Here is a 20,237-nt window from a genome sequence, read left to right on the forward strand (position 1 = left end):
TATTTTTTGCCCATTATTTTTTGAGATATGAAAAAATATTTGAGAATAAAAGTTATAAAAAAACTTTTTAAAATTTTCAATACAACACTTTCAATAATTTTCAATTTTCATAATTGCATATTTTCAAATGCCAGTAATTAGATCTACAATTTTTTTTAAGATTAGAGTAGTATGACAGATCCCCTTTTGGTAAAAATGGATTCTGTTAGCAAAAAAATACTACTCTGCGTATTGACTAGATCACCAAAATTTCGACGCTTATAAATTAGTAATAGGTAGATATTCTTTTGCTAACAACACACTGAGCTTATTAGACTTGTTAATGAACTTATGTCGAAAATTTAAAGGGGTGAAAAAGGAGCAAAAACTGAGTTAACTCATGTCACAATTTGTATCGGAAGTTTAAGGTCATGAAAAGCTATTTAAAAATGTGAACTTACAAAAAATTCTGTAACACTTTTCACGAGTTTGTAGGTTTCTTATGAAGCCGGACTGCATTCGAAAGTCAGTTTCTAATTGTTGTAGTGATTGCTGTGCTGTTTTTTGAGAGTACATTTAATAGCTATATTTCTAAGTTTTCTTTTGAAAATGGCGCATTTATTCAGCAATCGCGAATATTATGATGCTCATAATTTATAGCGAAGCACACGAAAATGCCCACAGGGACCGTGCAAGGTATCCTGAACAATGTGCCCCCGCACCGGAAATATCGCAGAGCAAGTAAATATTTCGACAAAATATATGGTTACTGCACTGCCCCCGCTCACTTTTTTCGGAGAGTACGCGACTTTCTAAACATTACTTTTTCCGATCGCTGGATAGGCCGGAGCAGCCTAGTTAGATGGCCTCCCAGTCCCCGGACTTCACCCCTTTAGATTTCCTTTTGTGGGGATATGTGAATAGTGTTGCGTATTCTACGGAAGTTCGTGACATCGACCAACTGCGACATCGCATTGCGAAAGCTTATAATACGATTCGAGAGGACGTGGCAATGTTACAACGCGTGCGAGCGAATTGGATACATCACGCTGAAGCTTGTGTGCAAGCAAATGGTGGATATATCGAACATCTATGAAAATCAGCAGTTCTCAAAAGGTGGCTCCTTGCAATGTTGAGGTAAGTCAGATATTAAAATTACATTTTATTTAACACAAATCCATGTATTTACCTCATTTGTACATAACGGACATGTGGCAAAAATATTTCACATAAGTTCATTAACACCCTGTATAACTTAACATTAGAGCTACGACCTTCAAACCTTACATCACGATAATCGTAGTAAAAGTGGTTCTATCTGAATACGAAGAAATATTATCTATAACTTTAGGTTTAATTATTTTTGCAACTGAGGTAACATTCTCCTTTTCCTACCCAAAAAGATGTGTCTCCAAAACCAACCATCCTTAATAATATTTAATAATACCCAAGAATCCGTAACACGGCATTGAGGAAAATGGGATGAACAATACAATGTAAAGCTAGACCCTTATTATGCACTTACATGGTTAGTTACGTAATATTCTACACCTATATTTCTTTACTTCTATTTCTAGAAAATAATGGTGAATAATAAAATGCCAAGAATTTTTTTAAATTGCAAAGCAAGTACATAAAAGGAACTATTACATTACATTTGTGCATGTTCTGGTAGAACAAAAATTTGATTTACAACATTGCTTTGAAATAGCAGGACAAATTTTCTTTTCAAAAACTCATGAAAGTAATCACCTCCTCCCCAGAGCTGATTCTTTTTCAGACAAGGGTATTAAGAAACCTAGATATACCTTAAAATATATTATATTAGTTGGTTCTATTTTACCTTGTGGATCCCCGAGCATCCCTTGGAAGCGAGTTGAACTTTGTGGTGATGTCGGTCGAGGTAAGAGAATTTTGTCTGCCTAAAGTTGGTATTGTGCTATGAGGAACGGCTGCTGCACCCTGATTTCTGTAGAAAAGAACTCATTTTGATTGTTGTTAAATGCGATGAACAGAACTTCTTGAAGAAATACTTCTAACAATTTTTTTATGTAGAATATAAACATATGTATTTTAGCGAAGGTAGTTTTGTAAAACTTTATAACTACATATAGACAAACTGGCATCATTTTCCAAAACCTATCAGTATTTTTATTCGATTAATTTAAAACCCGATCACCATAGCTCCAAAATATGAAAGTAAAGTTCATATTTTCTTTTCACGGTTTTTGCTTGGGCCATACAGTGCGCTATATTAGCTATGTTTATTGTATATATTAAAAATTGCTAATATTATGATCACACAGAGCTGGAATTGCTATGTTCGCTAAAAAGTAACTACCATATTTTACCTAAATAAATAAATAAAATAATACAATCGTACGATACGTTCGCACTGGTACTGATTGGCTTTGCGACAATATTTTTAAAACATCGGTTTGTACAAATATATCCAACAAATTCACTATTTTAGGTGAATTTAATGTCGACGGAAGAATATTAAAAAATAATATTTAGGCTGTACTGAAGCGTTTATTCAGAAGACAAGAAAGTATTCATGTCTCTAGAACAAAATAGTTTTGAACAAAATTTTTTATACGTGTAAAGCATTCTATTAGTAGCATCTACGTAATTTGTTTTAAAAATTAGCCTCGACTCAATTTTGCTGATTGTGAGTCAAATCTACCACGATGAAAATGGGTACAAGCAAACTGAGACTTGAGAGACATTCTCCCACCATTTTTTTCTCTAGCCCTTCCAATTTCTTGTCATCTAGCTTAGCCAATGGGAGGAGGGTTCTTTACCGTTAATCAGAAGATGATTTACTTTCTCAAAACTGATTATATCGAAATTACACAAAACATTAGTTAAAATAGCGTAGTAGTAAAATGTATCAAACGACTATTTTTGATCTGCTTGACCTTAAATCGTCTTACCAAATAACGTTCCACAATAAATTTTGGAGATTTTTCCATTATTTCGATTTTTGCTCTGTTAGAGTAGATTTAATGCATTTTTAAATATTTTTCCCGCTTGACTTTGCACTACTTTTTGCACAATCTTGAAATAGTTGATAAATTGTCGATCTTTCCAGTACCTACATCGAGTTTATGTTTCTCAATTCCTCTTTTTGGTCAATCAAGTCTGGTACTGACAAAAATATGTTCTATGTTATATTCGGTATTGGCACAAATCACACGTCAACTATTGTCATCATTGTTTTATTATTTGTGCGTAAATTTACATTTATTGAAAAATAATAATACGCATAATGAAAAAGTTGATACGATCTATATTTCTCGGAAAGCTCGAAAAGATTCGATATTTACCGAGACAAATGGTTTATCATTAATGAATATTAACAATAAAAGTAACATAGCAGTCAGTAACTGACTTGTGGGAACTATTATTTTTCTCTATACATTTGGTTTTATAACTTTTTGAGAAAAAAGAGGTCTTTCACATGAAATTTGTGGAAAAATGACATGGCAATTAGAGTGTTAACTTAGTTAAGTATCCATAATGTCATGCCATAAAAATCAGCTCTTGTGATTTCCTATTTCCCTTCCAGCTATCCTGTAACGGCCCAACTTTTAGTTCTGTGAAATCCTGTATCTTACCATAAACTACGTGTATTTTCATATCCCAGAGGAATATGTAGGAATTATTTTTCGTAATCTTTACAACTCGATAATTTTGCACTTGTTCAAACTCAATGAAAACTTTTCTATCAGAGCCATAGATAGATTGCTAAGAAATAATTAGTTACGATTGACTGATGTGTAAGAAAACATCTCCATTCTTCAAATAGCATCCGACAGATACAAAATTGATTCCTGATTTATTTAAATGTTTTCTTTCATTCGTGATCATACAATCATTTTTATTCTGGAAAGCTGGTTGAAGATTATTTGGTACGTCGATATTAAGGTCAGGCAGATCAAAAATACCCGTTTGATACGGCATTTCACTAATAAGTTATTTTGTAAAGCCAGTTTCCAATTTCAAGCGATTCAGAGACTAGGACTGGACAAATGCGTTATTGTGGGTGGAAGGATATAACCAGTTTTGAGAAAGTAAAAATTGGTGGAAGAGGCACAGATTTGTGGGGAAGATGAGAATAAATTGGTGGGGGAGCGGATTAAAACTCTCTATTCTCTGATTGAGGGATTTAGAACTCTCCGACCTCTGATTGATGGAAAAATACTCCTCGATCATTGATTAGGCTAGGTGAGCAAAAGTGGACGGGGTTAGAGAAAAAACAATGAAGGGGGCAAAAGTGGTGGGAGGGAATGTCTCTCAGATCACGATTTTGTTTTACTGGAGCTCACATTGTATGCATTATGTGTGGTCACGTTCATTTAATGTTAGGCATGTATATAAAAAATAGCCTCCATGATTCATTGAAGACAGTAGTGACACAGTGCTCTGTGAGGTGCTATCTTAATATCGGCTGTTTTAACGTGCTTTGTGTTATCGTAACACTGATATTTTTTACCTATATAGTGGACATGGCATCTTTTGTAAATTTAATCTACATAAGGAACATAGCACTGTGTGGCCGTTACTTTATGGACAATGTGGTAAAACTATCAACATCATTTCCTTAAAAAGAGTTGTGTTCAGATATTAACTATCACACCGGTTACACCCTTACCTATAATAATAGTACCCACTCCTCGACCCTGACGTGGCCTCCGTGTCGCTGGAGTAGTCCAGGCTACCACGGGTCCTCCTCATCGCGGAGGAGGTCCCATACTGGGCGCCGGACGTGCCGTACTTGGACTGTGCGAGCTGTGCGGCCACCGCAGCTTGGTCCACGAAGCGCTGATTGTAGCGGCTCAGCGTCGATCCGGACTTGAGACTGCTGCGGAGCAGGCTGTGGCGGCCGGCCTGGGTGATGCTGGTGTAGTCGGAGTACTCGGTCTGCGGAAGGTGCTGGTCGGAACCGGAACGGGGCATTATGCGCCGACTGCCCGTGCCGGTGTGCTGAACGTAGTAGTGCGACGACGATGGGCTCTGCTGGGAGGATATTCTGGAAGAGGGAATGCTATCTCGATTTCTGTTAACTGTTAGGAATGGAATTCATTTTGTTTTCTAGATAAATTAACAGTTAATACAAAAATTCAGTGTTTTTATATGGTTTTTATTTCCTATTTCCTATACACTATTAAAACATTACCTACTTCATACACTAATGGAAAAAATTAAGGGATCAAAAAAAAATCTAAATTTTCGGCGATTTTTCAAATGGCTGTATCTTTGATAAAAATGGTCGTATTGGAGTAAAAAAAAAGCAATTTGCAGCTTGAAGTTTCTAATTTTTGGATCTCGCAAAAAGAAATTTCAAGTAACACGTATCGCGCAATCTTAATGAACATCATGAAAAAAATTTTTTCGAAATTTTTTTCGATCTTATTTTTGGTGTACGGACTTGAAACAAATTTTTCCACCTGAACCACCTTATGGATTAGATAGGTTGTTCATTTAGCTTCAATATCTTTTTTTTTGGTCTCGATACGACCATTTCTCGCTGAGCTATCGGACTTTGAATGAAAATGGATCATTGTCTCTTTGTTCATCGATATCTCAGAAACCAATGGTTGCACAGAAAATCGACGGTGGGTTTCAGAAACTTGAATGAATTATCTACAAGGTCCTGACACGGTTTTTTAGAAAAAAAATTTTTTCATGATATTCATTAAGATTGCGCGATACTGTTACTTGAAAATTTTTTTTTTACTCCAATACGGCTATTTTTATCAAAGATACAGCCATTTGAAAAATCGCCGAAAATTTAGATTTTTTTTTATCCCTTAATTTTTTCCATTAGTGTCGTAGACTTGGACTTCTTGGGAACTTTCTTCTTTATAAATAAAGTGACAACTGTTTCGTTCATGAACATTTTGCTTTTGATCAAGAGTTTTATCAATATTTACATATTTCAAATTTAATTTTAATTTTAACATCAATATAAGATGTGTATAGGTACCGACTTTTCCAAAGCTTTCGATCGGCTTGATCATAATTTATTAACTTTGAAATTGGAGTCTTATGGTACATCCCCTGCTCTATTAACTCTATTTAAATCCTATTTTAGTAATAGGTACCAATTTGTGCAGTATCGAGGCTTTCAATCATGTAAATTCCATCAATCTTCAGGAGTTCCGCAAGGGTCAATTCTGGGACCACTGTTATTTATTATTTTTATTAATGACTTAACTGAATGCCTCGATGTCAACTATTTACTATATGCGGACGACCTGAAGTTATTCTTAGAAGTTAAATCATCTACTGACTGTATTACAGTACAATATAATCTTGACAGATTACACAATTGGTGTTCAAGTAATAATCTACCTTTGAATGTAAGTAAATGTAAATTTATGACTTACAGTCGACGCAAAACTAATCTAGATTTTGATTATAAAATTGGTGAATCTCATTTAAATAGAGTTACGCAATTTACTGACCTTGGTGTTACTTTCGATACCAGATTATCGTTTGACGACCACAGTAACCAAATCTGCTTATAAGAATTTAGGCTTTATTTTGCGTAATTTTAAGGACTTTCAGAAGGTAAAGGTTCTAAGTAAATTGTATGCAGCATTTGTGCGTTGCAAACTTGAATATGCATCAGTTGTTTGGAGTCCCATTTATAATATCTATAATATTCATTTATAGAAAGTACAACGGAGATTTTTAAAGACTATTCATTTTATTAGTTATGGATTTTATCCTCCTCGTGGTACACCTCAAGATTTATTGCTTTCTTGTTTTAATTTTAATAGTCTCTGTCGTAGGCGAATTATGTTTTCAATTGTATTCCTTTTTAATATCATAAATAACACGTTAAATGCAGACTCGTTAGTCTCAAGGATTTTATATCATATTCCTAGACTTAATTCCAGATTTCACTCCGTTTTACAATTACCCACACCTCGTACCAACTTACTAATAGCATCTCCCCTATATCAAATGATTTCCAATTACCAGAAGTATGAAGATCGACTTAATATATTTTTTCATTGTATGAATGACATAAAAAAATTGTTTGTCTAGTAAATGTAATCCTTATCTTGTATATGTTTGTTAGCTTATTAGTTTTATCTGTCTGTTATTGTTTATCCTTAACTTTTTTGTCTGGATTTTATATTTTGATTGCTCTATGTTATGTAGTATTTATATTTTTATATTTAATGTTAGTTTGCCTTTTTCTTTTAAAATTTAGTTAAGGTTTTCTGTTTTACCTTATCCTATAATTGGGACTTAGTCCCGTTGGATATAGTAACTTCTAAATAAAATAAATAAATAAATAAAACTTGCGTAATCCATATTTTAAGAAAACTCAGTTATTGACATCGGTAAGTAATACAAGTACCTGATAATACACAAATAAATTACGTTTTGACTTACTAAAACCGTCCTTATCCCTTAGCAAATGTATATAAAAAATGTTCTTTCCATAACTTGCCATGTAACGATGACCAATGAATGTTGAAGTATGCTGTAATCCTTTGATGGTTTTATTCGTATGTTCAGTTTATTATCAAAAATAATTAAACAATAAGGTATAGACAGCGTATTTGTAACTGCTGAGAAAAAACTAAAAACGTAGGTATCTATTGTTATCAGTCCAGAACAGTATGCCGAGATTTAAAAAAAAAACATGGAAATATAAGAAAGCTGCAAGAAACTGGCGTAAACATTATGAAATAAAAGCCAAAAACTGTTTTAAGGTTGTGCAGTCACAGCTTTTTATATTTCCCTCTGCCAAAAGATTAGCGGTTGTTAAAAATGGTAGAAATAATGCTATTACAGTTCAAGGCGAAGAGAACAAAGTACAATTGACAGTGGAAATGGTACACTGTAAAAATAATGTGTCAATTTCTGTCCACATCCGATTGAAAGAAATTTTCACTCTATAAGTATGAGTACAACTGAGTGAAACTATTGCATCAGAGTAAGTGAATTTTACTCAAATCCACGTTACTGCTAACTATCAATTGAGCAATTTTTTACTCTGTTCTGAGTATATAAATCCAATTTAGAGTTGACTTTTTCTCTAATATGGTTTAAATTGAACTATTATTGAGTCATTTTTTACTCAGACTTGGTTTTTAATTAACTAAATATTGAATGCAAAAATAAATCACTCATAAATGATTAGTTAGGATATACGGTGTTGAAATTAATTCACTTCGCGGGGCCTTCTCCTGTCCTGGGTCAGACCCGCCAGCTGAGACCCGCCGCCACCGGCTAAAGTCTGTTCTCCTGGCGATAGCACCGTTCTGTAGCATCTAAGAGACTATCAACTGTGGTCAAGATTACAGAAGCAATATGTAAGTGGTGCCATCTTCACGGCGCCATTCAAATTACTCGAAATTAATATACATTTAAACTCACTCAGTAATTAATAATTTACTCAGATTTAGGTACAAGTGCACCAAATACGAGTTTCCGTGAAGAATTTATTTAAGGAGTACCTATATTTGAGTGAAAGTACTCAGTTTTAGTTTAAATATAATCACAAATGAGTAAAATGGTCAAAATGTCCAATATTGAGTGAAAATGTACTCAACAATTTCGCTCAATGAGTGAAAATGTACTCAATAATTTCACTCAATGGATTCACACCGAACCTTCATTGCTTTCACTCACACCGATTTTTTTACAGTGAATCATCAGTCGCATCTATCCGGGAAGAAATAATATTAAGAAACTGTTAGTTAGTGGTTTACATTGTAGAAAAATGGTTTGAAAATTCAGAATTGTCTTTTTTAAATTCAATTGAGGGGAAAGATAAGATTTCCATTCAGGAATGATACTGATCAAACCAAATTAATGTTTGTGTAAAAAGAGCAAGGAGAGCCCTATAATTTAAAAATATAAGTTTTTATGTCTATACAGTTACACAAGTTTGCTGTAAAATCAACTACCGTGTACAAATGGACCTCCTCATTTATTTGATATGAAAACAAGTTAAATAAGTGATAAGAGAGAAAATGTGAATTATTTAACGTATCAAAAGTGTTTGGATGAGGGAACCATATTAAGAATTTTTATAAAAATATTTTATGTTTAAGGTGGTCTGTAATAGAAAATATTAGTACGCTAGCAGGAATAAACATTTTAACAACATAACTAAATTGCAACAAAAGATTAATTCGATGTGTATTTAAAAAAAATAAATTACGTTAACTACAAATTGACAAAATATATGTCAGTTATCCCATAATTTATTTAAATAATCCCCTTATTTCCTTTAATTTTATCGAAAACTATCATAAAATTGTCTTACTAGAATACAAATATCTCCCACAATATACTTTAAATACAAAATGATATTTTCCTAAAGATTCTTGAAATATATGTGTCATTCAGACATTGCTAACACACCTATTGGTTTTCTATTTTCTCATTTATTGTGCTGGCAGTAATTCAAGTTGACAGTCGGTAGTTATATTTAAAAAAAATTGTTTCCATTACAAAATGAAAGAGAAAAATTAAAATACCATATTCCTACATCAACTTCTGTTGATAATATTGATAATAATCTCCGATAAGTAGAGCTCTTTTATGTGTTTTTGGTTGTTTTGGTATATAGGTAATTTATGTACCTATTACGTGCTCTCCTATAAAAAAAAATGTAGTATTCTTTTAGTAGCTATTAAAAGAATATATTTTTATAAAAATTTAACGAAACTTGTTTTCATAACACATAAATATAATATGTTCGTAGTACTAAACTATTTTTATATCTTTTTTACGTTGATCTTATAATTTAAATTAAATATGAAAAAACAAATGCTGAAAAAACTCTTAATCGAGAGTGAATCCGTGAATAAAATAGTTAGTGTTTTACTTATAATGAACCAAATTCGTAACAAGTTCAAGCCATTAATATATAGGATGTTCACTTTTTAAAAGTACTAACTTTAACAATTGTTAAAGGACCTGACTTTGAACAGAAAATGTCATGTTTTCAATCCCTTTGTCAATATTGAATATTGAAATTTCGATGCTAAAGTGGGGTTTAGAGACCCCAAATACCCCACGCCCGCCGGTGCTTTAGATTGACCCAAAATATTCGGCGCGGCAATGTGGGTCAAATATCCGCCATTTTATCATTTCGATTCCTAATGGTAGACGTTAGATGCGTATTTTACAAATTTTAAATATTTTGCAATCGTTTTTATTTAATATGCCATGACAAGTCAATTTCAGACGCCATATTTGATGCATTATATTGTATTTTTCAAAGGATCACGATATTCCCGAAAGTTCTTGCCTAGACGAACATTTTAAGACCGCATGCGTCTTGATCGGTCAACCGAAATTTTTGGAGGTTTGGTAATCCGATTGGCGTGAAATGTTGCATATACAGTGTGTCCCAAAATAATGGAACCAAATTCATATTTTTTTCCAGTTGAATTTAAAAAAATAGAAATTGTCACTTTTCTTCAATATTTTCCATTTTTTTGGGCCATTTTGACATTACCGATTTTTTTTTTAATAGGACGCTCTATATTTTATAGTATAAATAGATAGCCCTTCTAAAGACGAATTCAGCGATATAAGGTTATACTTACTTGTTTTGTCATAATTTTCAAAAAATGCAGGAATTAAATGAAAACAATAATTTAGTAGTATCTACTTATTATTTTATTAGTGCAAATATTCAAAGTGACTCCCATTAACCATTGCACAATGCCCAATTCGGTGTTCGAAGTTATCAATTACATTACAACATTTGGTGTTATGTTTCGAACTTCTCTGATACGATTTTTCAATCCTTCGATAGTGACTGGTCTGTTCACATACACTTTGCTTTTTAGATAACTCCACAAAAAAATATATAGTAGGGTTAAGTCAGGGGAGCGTGGTGGCCATTCAAGCGGTCCTCTTCTGCCTATCCATCGATTTGTAAAAACTTTATTAAGGTAATTTCTTACATCGAGGCGAAAATGTGGAGGGGCACCATATTGTTGGAACCAGACATCACCAGCAGGCATATCGTGCTCATTAGAGTTAGGAAAAATTAATTCCAGGGCTGAAGTCAGTCCTCGGAAAACTGTAATCTTCTGTCTGTGTCATCTGCCCATAGTTCTTGTAAGACGTTAACTTTGTAAGGATGCCACTTTTGAGACTTCAGAGTTCTGTGAACTGAGGACTTCGGCAAGTTGAAGTTGGCTGAGATAGATCTAATGGATGAATGAGGATTTTCAGTAACGGCGAGCATCACATTTTAACGGTAATTTTCGCTTACCCTTCTTCGCTCTTTCCTGATCCAGGTAAATCTTTTATACTTCTGGTTCCTTCACTTTACACTTTATGTATTGTGGCTCGACTAATTCTCATAATCATAACTAAAATTTCAATTCTCTGTTTTCGTGTAACTTTTCGCAAACTTTTTGAAGACTGGCGTGTTTTGCGAGAGTTGAAGTTTTGTTTTTCGGGTCCCGCTTCAAAAAGGCGGTTTTCCACTAAACGGACAAAACAAAAACAAAACACAAACTTGTATCGAATAAAACAAAACTGAAACTTTTCGCACACTTTTTGAAGACTGGCGTGTTTTGCGACAGTTGGAGTTTTGTTTCTCGGGTCCCGCTCGAAAGCGGTCACATCAAAAGGTTTCGACGTGTTTTGAAACTCAAGTCTGTTTAGTGGAAACGGTCGTGTTGTGTTTTCTATTTAAGTGATCCAACGCAATATCTCTGTTGGCGTTTTCTTCTTCCCAAAAACAATATTTGAATCGTTAATGAATTATAGCTATTAAAAAATATATATGTGTACGGTTAAAGTGTTTACTTGGCTAGGATACAAACTAACCAAGTAAACACTTTAACCGTACATATACCACGAATTCCATCGATGGATATCTGGGAAACCGCTCGAAGGATTTTTTTGAAATTGTGATGTCGTGATATGGACTGTGGAGTCTACCAAGCTAAAATATTTTCAAGGTCATCGTATATCCGGTTATACCGGAAGTTGATACTAACTTTCTTATTTTAAATTGAACCCCCTATATATTATTGCAAAAAAAATAGGGGTTTCCATTTAAAAATTTCGAGTTTTCCACATATTCTGAACTTCATATTCGATAAAATTTTGTTGATCACCATGTATAAAAACTGGAAAATTTTTATGTCAAATTCGATAAAGTAAGTCTTTCTCTACAAAATTTCCAATTTGCACAAAAAAAAATAAATCGGGAAAACTAAATTTTTCTGACAGTGTGCATCTGCCAAATTTTGTTTAAAAATCGAAATATCTCGGAAACGGTCAATCCTAAGTATGGAGTGTGCTATATGTTTTCAACTTAAAAATGGATGATGTTTCCAAAAATGTAATAATATACAGGGGGTTCCATTTAAAATAAGAAAGGTAGTATCGACTTCCGATGTAACCGGAGGTACGATGACCTTGAAAATATTTTAACTTGGTGGGCACCACGGTCCGTATCACACCATCACAATTTCAAAAAAATCCTTAGAGCGGTTTCCCAGATATCCATCGATGGCGTTCAAGGTGGTACACTCTGTAGACACACTTTTTTTCAAGGACTTCAGTATAAACCAGCCATATCTAAGAATAAAAAAATCTTCTCTAAACATGTTGGCTGGTTATTGGAAAAATGTGTTTTGACTTCCTCGCGACAACCAGTGGAAAAGGACTGAAAACAAAAACAAAACTCGAACAAAATGTAGCCCGCTTGATGGAAACAAGAGTTTTGGGTTTGTTTCAGTTTTGTTTTTGTTTTATTCTAGAAAACGCAAACAAAACATAAACTCAACTGTCCGTTTAGTGAAAAATAAAAGCTTTAAAGTAAGTAAGTAGGAAAAGATTAATAAAGAGTAGGCACGTTTTTTAAAGTACAGAAGAGACTATGATTGTTTGAAATAGTCGTCAGTACGACATACAGTTTTTTATATTTTTTTGACAACTATGACTAAAAAGTAGGTATAATCATATATCGCTGAATTCGTCTTTACAAGGGCTATCTATTTATGCTATAAAATATAAAGCGTCCTATTAAAAAAAATGTCGGTAATGTTATAGGCCTGTCAAACATATATACCCGTTTAAATCAAGTCCAAGATATACTAAAATACATTTAAACATTAATATCGTTTAACATTAGACTTACGCCTCGTTTAAAAGCTAAAACATTCCTCCAGTAGTCCTAGTAAATAGTATCAGATCATCCTTTGTATTATTTATCAAATAATGTCGACAGCCAAGTGGAAAATGTAGACAAATTCGCCTGCTCGGCGTAAAATGAAATCAGCAGTCTGAATACATCACATTATCCTCGATATTCGAATCCCGACACAAGAATTTATTGTGTTCACGGTTCAGCGGAAGAGAAACAGAATGTTTGTATACTTATTAGAGGAAATTTAGGAAACAATAAGTTCAGGAATTTAATAGAAACAAAAGCCCTTCGTCACTCTCAATAAGTTCCACAAGTATAATTCTATTTATTATAACGGCTCCGAGGACCTAATACCTTCACAATGAGGGACCTGACCTGGAAAGGGGTGATTACAAGAATTAATTCTGCGATGTTCAAAAACGTTTTGTACATCTTTCTTAGGATACATCTTTAAACAATAATGTCCTGTCATATATTTCCACTGACTGGCTGGGATTATGAGTGAATGGGGTTAAGTAAATTTTAAATAGCAATATTTACATTAACTGACTTATTAGTTAAAGTTACTCCTTGCAATGGGATGATTCGGATTTTAACAGAATATGAAATAATCTGACATAAAACTTACCTGTATTGTTCGATTTATATATAAAGTCATTATTTAACAGAAAATTAACAAAAATAAATAAAATTAAGTCGAATTTGGCGAACAACTATGTGTGACGTGAAACTGTGCCGTCCTTTTTTTTTACTTAAAAAAAAATATGTAATAACGTCCATAGTCTAGTACACCACAAAATGATAATAAATGACTTTAATTATTTTTTTTCTAAATCAAGTAAAAGTACCATCTTATTTTTATGTATGACAGTGACATACACAAGGAAACTAGATTGTAGGATCAGGACAAATAAAATAAATAGAAATAAATAAACAAAAAATTGAAAGTTGTGCTAATTTTTCTTTCTTTTTTCGTTTTTTTATATATATTTGAAGCAACTGTAGTGATTTAAATAAAATGTTTATTAAAATGATGTAGCTTTATTAGAATCTGATGTACAATCTGTACAATCAAAGGAAATGATGAAATGTTTTACTATCGCCCAAATTTGATTCAAATTATTAAGACTGCTTAAGAAAAGCAAACGATAAAACAAAAACGTAAACAACCAGTACCTAAGAAAATAAGTAAGAACAGACCCGTATAGATAGGAGCTTTTCGACTTATTTTTGGATCGGAAATATTCCCTTGTGAGATGGCACATGTTTCTTCAAACATCATGTATACAGAAATCTTTTCAAAAAGTATCTAATTTTCAAATTATTGTGATGACCAATAGAAACATGTCTTTATTTGATGCTACTTTTTACCTGTTTTTTATCTAAAAAAATATTCCTGCGCAAATATTATCTACATGACATTATAAAAGTTCTACACATGTACAGGGTGATTCACTATATTTTGCCCCCCCCCCATTAATGTTTTTGTTTTTAGAGTTATAAAAACATGTGAAATACAAAAGTTGCACTAATTAGGCCGCGAAAGGCCTAATTACTCATGGACAAAGTTATATGGTAGGCCATGACAGTGACAGGTAATGTCATGACAACATTGTTATTGTTTAACAGTTTTTGTTATCATTTAATTAAAATGGGTTACACAGAGTGGAAAATTGAAATATTATAAGAATTAAAATAGAGTAAAGTTCTTCTCCATACTCTATTTTAATTCCAAATAATATATCAATTTTCTACTTACGTGTAACCCATTTTAATTAAATAATAACAGTTAACATCCACTGTCATTTTGTTCGGACTTCATTTGTTTTTCTACTATCATTTTCGAAAATTCATAGAAAATCGTGCAACTTCTGTATTTCACATTTTTTATAACTAAAAAAGATAATGTGAAATATAGTGAATCATCATGTACTTACTATTTTGGCAGTAAAATACCGAAGTGTTTCCAGATACTTTTCAATTCATCTAATTAATTGCTTCGATTCATACACCTACATCTTAACGTAGGTACAAAATTTATACCAACCAATATCCACCTCTGAATACAGTGTTCTGGTACCGTAAATTGAAAGGCTGATTTTTCTTCTGTTTTTGAAACATTAATGTAAAAAAAATTGGTGTAGGTAAGTTTTTAAGGGTGTTAAATACGTTGATGTTATTAGTTTTTGACTATCTGCTAGAATTCGCTAGCTACGCCTTTCCTTTCACCTTTCCCAGTGACACCCCATCACACAATTTTTTGGAGACTTTTTTCAGTGTATTTCATTTATTGCAATGTAAAATATAATTTTACATAAAAATGGTACTCTTATTTCCACATTTCAAAATTACCTATTCGAAAGTCAACTAGCTTCTACTCCTTAATATATAAAGGGTGTCTGGAAATGAATGAACCGATGGCTTTTGGGTGAAAAACCCATTTAGATCAAGGGTATCTTGAATACAATTTTACTACTAAAAAGTTAATGTTAGCAAATATGTGGCTAAACTTTGATTTGTAAATCGTATTCGGCGCTTATAATCTCAAAAACAAAAGACGATAAACTCATGGTCCAACGAAAAATATTCCTATACTTGGGTCATCTACGAGTTGAATTTATGGTACCTTTTTCCAAAACAATCTGTAGAGTTACTTTTCGAAATTAATTTGATGGATTCTATTTCTTTATAATTATTTTAAGAAAATAAGTTCCATGAACATAATGTTCTGAACTACTCATTTTTCCTGATAAAGGTTGTTTATAAATACGTTTTGTCCTAATATAACTAACTAAAATTGGAACATGTGTTGTGGCATTATTAAGAATTTCATTTCAAAATTTCCAATTCAGCCCTATATGTAGTAAATTTAAAATATTTTAGTTTATTGTAATGGCAATATGCAAGTGTCGGCATCTTTGTTTTCGCATTTTTATGAACAATTTCTTCCGTTTTGTCAGATTCATCTACCAAACTAACAGATGTAAACAAGGAGCACCTAGAATTTGTTACAATAAAATAATATCTACTTCTAAATTAAATTATTCTCTTCCCTTAAAACACAAAAAATGTGAAATCATTGGATTTACAGAATCCTTCCTAAAAAATTTGTGCAGAAGCACTAATAGTTATGCCACTCCATCTTGCATCAACAGAAATTTAATGATTTTCCTCATTTTTTGCTTAGTGATATCGTACGTATAAAATAACATTTCAAATTAAACAAAAAAAATGCCAGTTTAATTCTTTCATCAAAAAGATTATAAAAACACAATATTTCCATTTTCTTGGCCAGTTGAAGGAAATTACCCCTAATATCAACCATTGGAGGAGATAAAATGGGACACATAATCAGTCCAGAACTTCGACGTCATTAATTATTTTGAAAATTCGATGAGTCCTTTTCATTCCTACTATTATTCCTATTTACTCAACAAACGAGGATTATAGTATATTACTTTCTTTATTTTGTCTAATTTAAAATTTAAATTCTAGGATTTAGAGTCTTCATCCAATACTAATTGACAATGTTGTACACAAATTCATTAATTTTTTTCTTTAAACTGACCTAAGGAATTGCCACCTTTATTATCAAAACATTCCCAAGGACCTTTGTTCGGAAAAGTGACCATATTTGGCGGGATAAGGACCTACCTTATTTAATAAAAGGGATAACCGTTGTATTTACTATGATCTGAAAGAGTTCAAAATTACATTTTCCGCCATACCCAATCTAGCGTAACAAAACGCAATAAAACAAAGCAATATAGAACGCATCCCTCAAAGCGGACGATACCTTGACGTGAGGGGTTGCCCCCCGGCGGACATCCTCCTGCTCATCCCAAACGAGTGCACCTTCTCGGCGAGGCTCTCCAGCGTGTTCGGGTAGCTGCGCTCGTAGGGCTGAAAGTGCTGCATGCTGGACTTGGGCTGTTCGGTGATGACGGGGGGCGGGGGTTGGTAGCCCCAGTTGGTGTCGGGAGGACGGCTGTTGTAATACAGATCCAGGCCGTTCGTGTCCGCCTGCTGGCCAGCTGAATGACGAGAGTCCAGCGAGGATAGGCCCAGGCCTAATCGAGACCGGGACTCGCTCATTTCTCGGCCGTCGCCGGTGTGCCTCTGTCTCATTGATTCCCTGAAATTGAAAACGTCTTAAAGTTTCCACAATCTCTGTTGGATAGGGCGTTTTGTTAGGAATGGAAGATAGCTGTGGCTTAACGAAATGATGCTCTTTTTACTTGATTTTAAAATTATTTAAAAAATAAAATAAAAATCTTATCAGAAGACTCATAATAACAGTTTTTGATGCCAAACTGTAAATAGGCAGAAGATATCTAGCTTAAAGTACAAGCCAGTAGATAATAATTTTCTACAAAAAAAATGATAATTGATTTATCTAAATATTATTATGTCTACTTATATTCTAACATCACAATACACAATTATTCAAATCGAAAATTATAGATACTTATAGTTTTAGGGCGAAAAGAATGGTGCCAATTTTGGGTTTTTTGGTATCCTGACTATAAAATTTTTTTCTGTAAATTGAGCCGTTTCAGAAAAACAGAACGTGTGTACTAGAAGGGAAGAGTGACTCCCGCAGGAAGAATATTTCCTGTATATTCTTATAGACTTAGACAACGCAGGTCCAGAAGCCATTCCTGGTTACTGTTGTCAATACAAAAATGGACTTAGAATGATAGGATGTTGTGCGCAAGTCATGACAGTTATTTGGTATTTAGAACATGGGCAATACCAAGAGACAATAAGACAACTCGCCGAAGATTTATCGCTTTGCAAGTGTATTCCGATGAAGATAACTAATAAAAAAAATACGAGGTATCCATTAGAGCGCTATTAAATGATATTAAACGTCTTAGACTTTAGGGCACCATGGGTGGTAATACTCTATGGCAAAAATACTTTTTTGAAATATTTGAAAAATCATGATGAACTGGACCAAACTGAGGTCAGATTCGGTTTTTTGGACCAAAATACATGGAAATACCATGGTCTAGTGTCTAGTCCGTTGTGTATAACTTTTTTCATTTGTGTGTCAGTGTAATTTTTGAACTTCAGCAGTTTTGAAAACCAATATCTTAGAAACCGCTTAATTTTGAGGATTATGACTATAACCTTTTTTGTTTGCCAGACCAAGCACTACAACTTTTACACAAACTTTTCAAACCTGGATGTTGTGGGCCTAAAGACCCATAAGGCGTTGGCACCAAATAGTATTTACTTTTAGAAAATAACTTTGCTTTCTCTAATTTTTTAATTAGAGAATATAAGAACTCCGGTAACCTACATTCATTTATTAAACTTTTTCCGTTTTGGTAAAGCCTAAGCGTGAGTTATAGTTCATTGCTACAAAATCTGTCATTTACTGTCTGCAGAAGAAGCTCTGGACTGGATCTCCTGATACGTACTTATGTTTGTTATGTGTACGGATCCCTAGCGTTTTGGTGTATGGTTTGATCGTCAACACTTTAATGCATCAAGCACGGACCATTTGTGAGCCAGAACATTTGGAGAAGGAACTGCATCATTACGACCAACTCTCAGAGAACATAGATGCCAACAGAAATATTGACCAAGTCACAGTAGGATACTTATCTATCCTACATACAAGGATGTAATGATAGGCGGCCTCTTAAGAAAACACGGTATTAATACCATCTACAAAGAAATAAGAAAGCCTCAATTGAACGTACACTAAGATCTCGGTATATGTACATAGCATCCCATGTATTTGTGGTAAAGGATACATTGCGTAAACAGAGAGGCGCGTTTGTACGATGCTAAAGGAATACAACAAACAAATCAGTAATTGTGGAGCAAAGGACAGAAACAGAGCATTCGTCAGATTTAATCTATACTAAAACTCTACTAGGAGAGATGAGATTTTAGCCAAGACTTTACAGAAATGCAATAGAGACATCGAAATTATCTCAACCGAGACAAAGATTTAGATCTGTCTAAAATTTCGAAACGTGTCAATTCATCAAGTCATTATCAAATCTAGATTTTGATTATAAAATTGGTGAAACTTTTTTAAATAGAGTTACGCAATTTACTGACCTTGGTGTTACTTTCGATACCAGATTATCGTTTGACGACCACATTAGTTTAGTAAACAAATCTGCTTATAAGAATTTAGGCTTTATTTTGCGTAATTCTAAGGACTTTCAGAACGTAAAGGTTCTAAATACAGGGTGGTCCGAACTTTACGCAGGAAACTTCGAGGGCAGATAGATCTCTTTAAAATAATATGTGTTTGCCTTTTAAACATAGGTCTGGAACGGCACCGTTTTAGAGATACAGGGTGTTGAATTTGTCAAAAAAAATTGATTTTTTGTTTATATCTCCGGAATCTATTAACCGATCTCAATAAAATTTGGTACATATAATGTATGATAGTAGGCCTTATATTCCCTGAAATATGAGCTTTAAAGGTTCAACAAGTAGTGTACAACTGGACAGGGGTCACCCCTTTTTTACAAAAAAATCTACGCCACTACATTTTTTACATGTCATTGTAACTGATTTATATTTTAATGCACGAAACACTTAAAAAAGGTGACTTTAATTTTTTCCCTAAGATTCGCCGTTCTCAAGTTATTCATACCAATACAATCCCCTTGTGGCAGACACTTCTAACGATAATATTACAAGAATATTTGTTTATGTTTAAAAGTAAGCACACCAACAAAATTATTTACACTCCTTTCTACACCACCTGTGAGGTAGTATGCGATATAAACAAAAAAATTTTTTTTTAAACCTCAACACCCTGTATCTCTAAAACGGGGCCGTTCCAGACCTATGTTTGTAAGGCAAACACATATTATTTTAAAGAGCTCTATCTACCCTCGAAGTTTCCTGCATAAAGTTCGGACCACCCTGTATATTGTATGCAGCATTTGTGCGTTGCAAACTTGAATATGCATCGGTTATTTGGAGTCCCATTTGTTGGTTCCTATATGTATTGTTTTGTATGTTTCTAGTATTTTTAATGATATTGTTAGTCTGTAACTATTTTATATTATTATTATATTATATATATAGTAAGTGATCTCAGCGTACTAATTTATGT

At 33.3% G+C, this 20,237-nt stretch overlaps 1 protein-coding gene across 1 annotated transcript in view; it reads right to left on the reverse strand.

The window, feature by feature from the left end:
- The window catches only part of LOC108914465 (rho GTPase-activating protein 100F), a 224,447-nt gene that overhangs the window by 46,869 nt on the left and 157,341 nt on the right, over window positions 1–20,237 (reverse strand). The window contains exons 6-8 of the mRNA XM_018720293.1: window positions 16,938–17,276; window positions 4,637–5,014; window positions 1,823–1,948 (exon numbers count right to left, since the gene is read on the reverse strand). Of these exons, the coding sequence (XP_018575809.1) occupies window positions 1,823–1,948; window positions 4,637–5,014; window positions 16,938–17,276 (843 nt within the window). The remainder of the gene's footprint in view (window positions 1–1,822; window positions 1,949–4,636; window positions 5,015–16,937; window positions 17,277–20,237) is intronic.

This window comes from Anoplophora glabripennis, unplaced genomic scaffold (genome assembly GCF_000390285.2).
Source record: "Anoplophora glabripennis isolate ALB-LARVAE unplaced genomic scaffold, Agla_2.0 scaffold532, whole genome shotgun sequence".
Taxonomy (NCBI): domain Eukaryota; kingdom Metazoa; phylum Arthropoda; class Insecta; order Coleoptera; family Cerambycidae; genus Anoplophora; species Anoplophora glabripennis.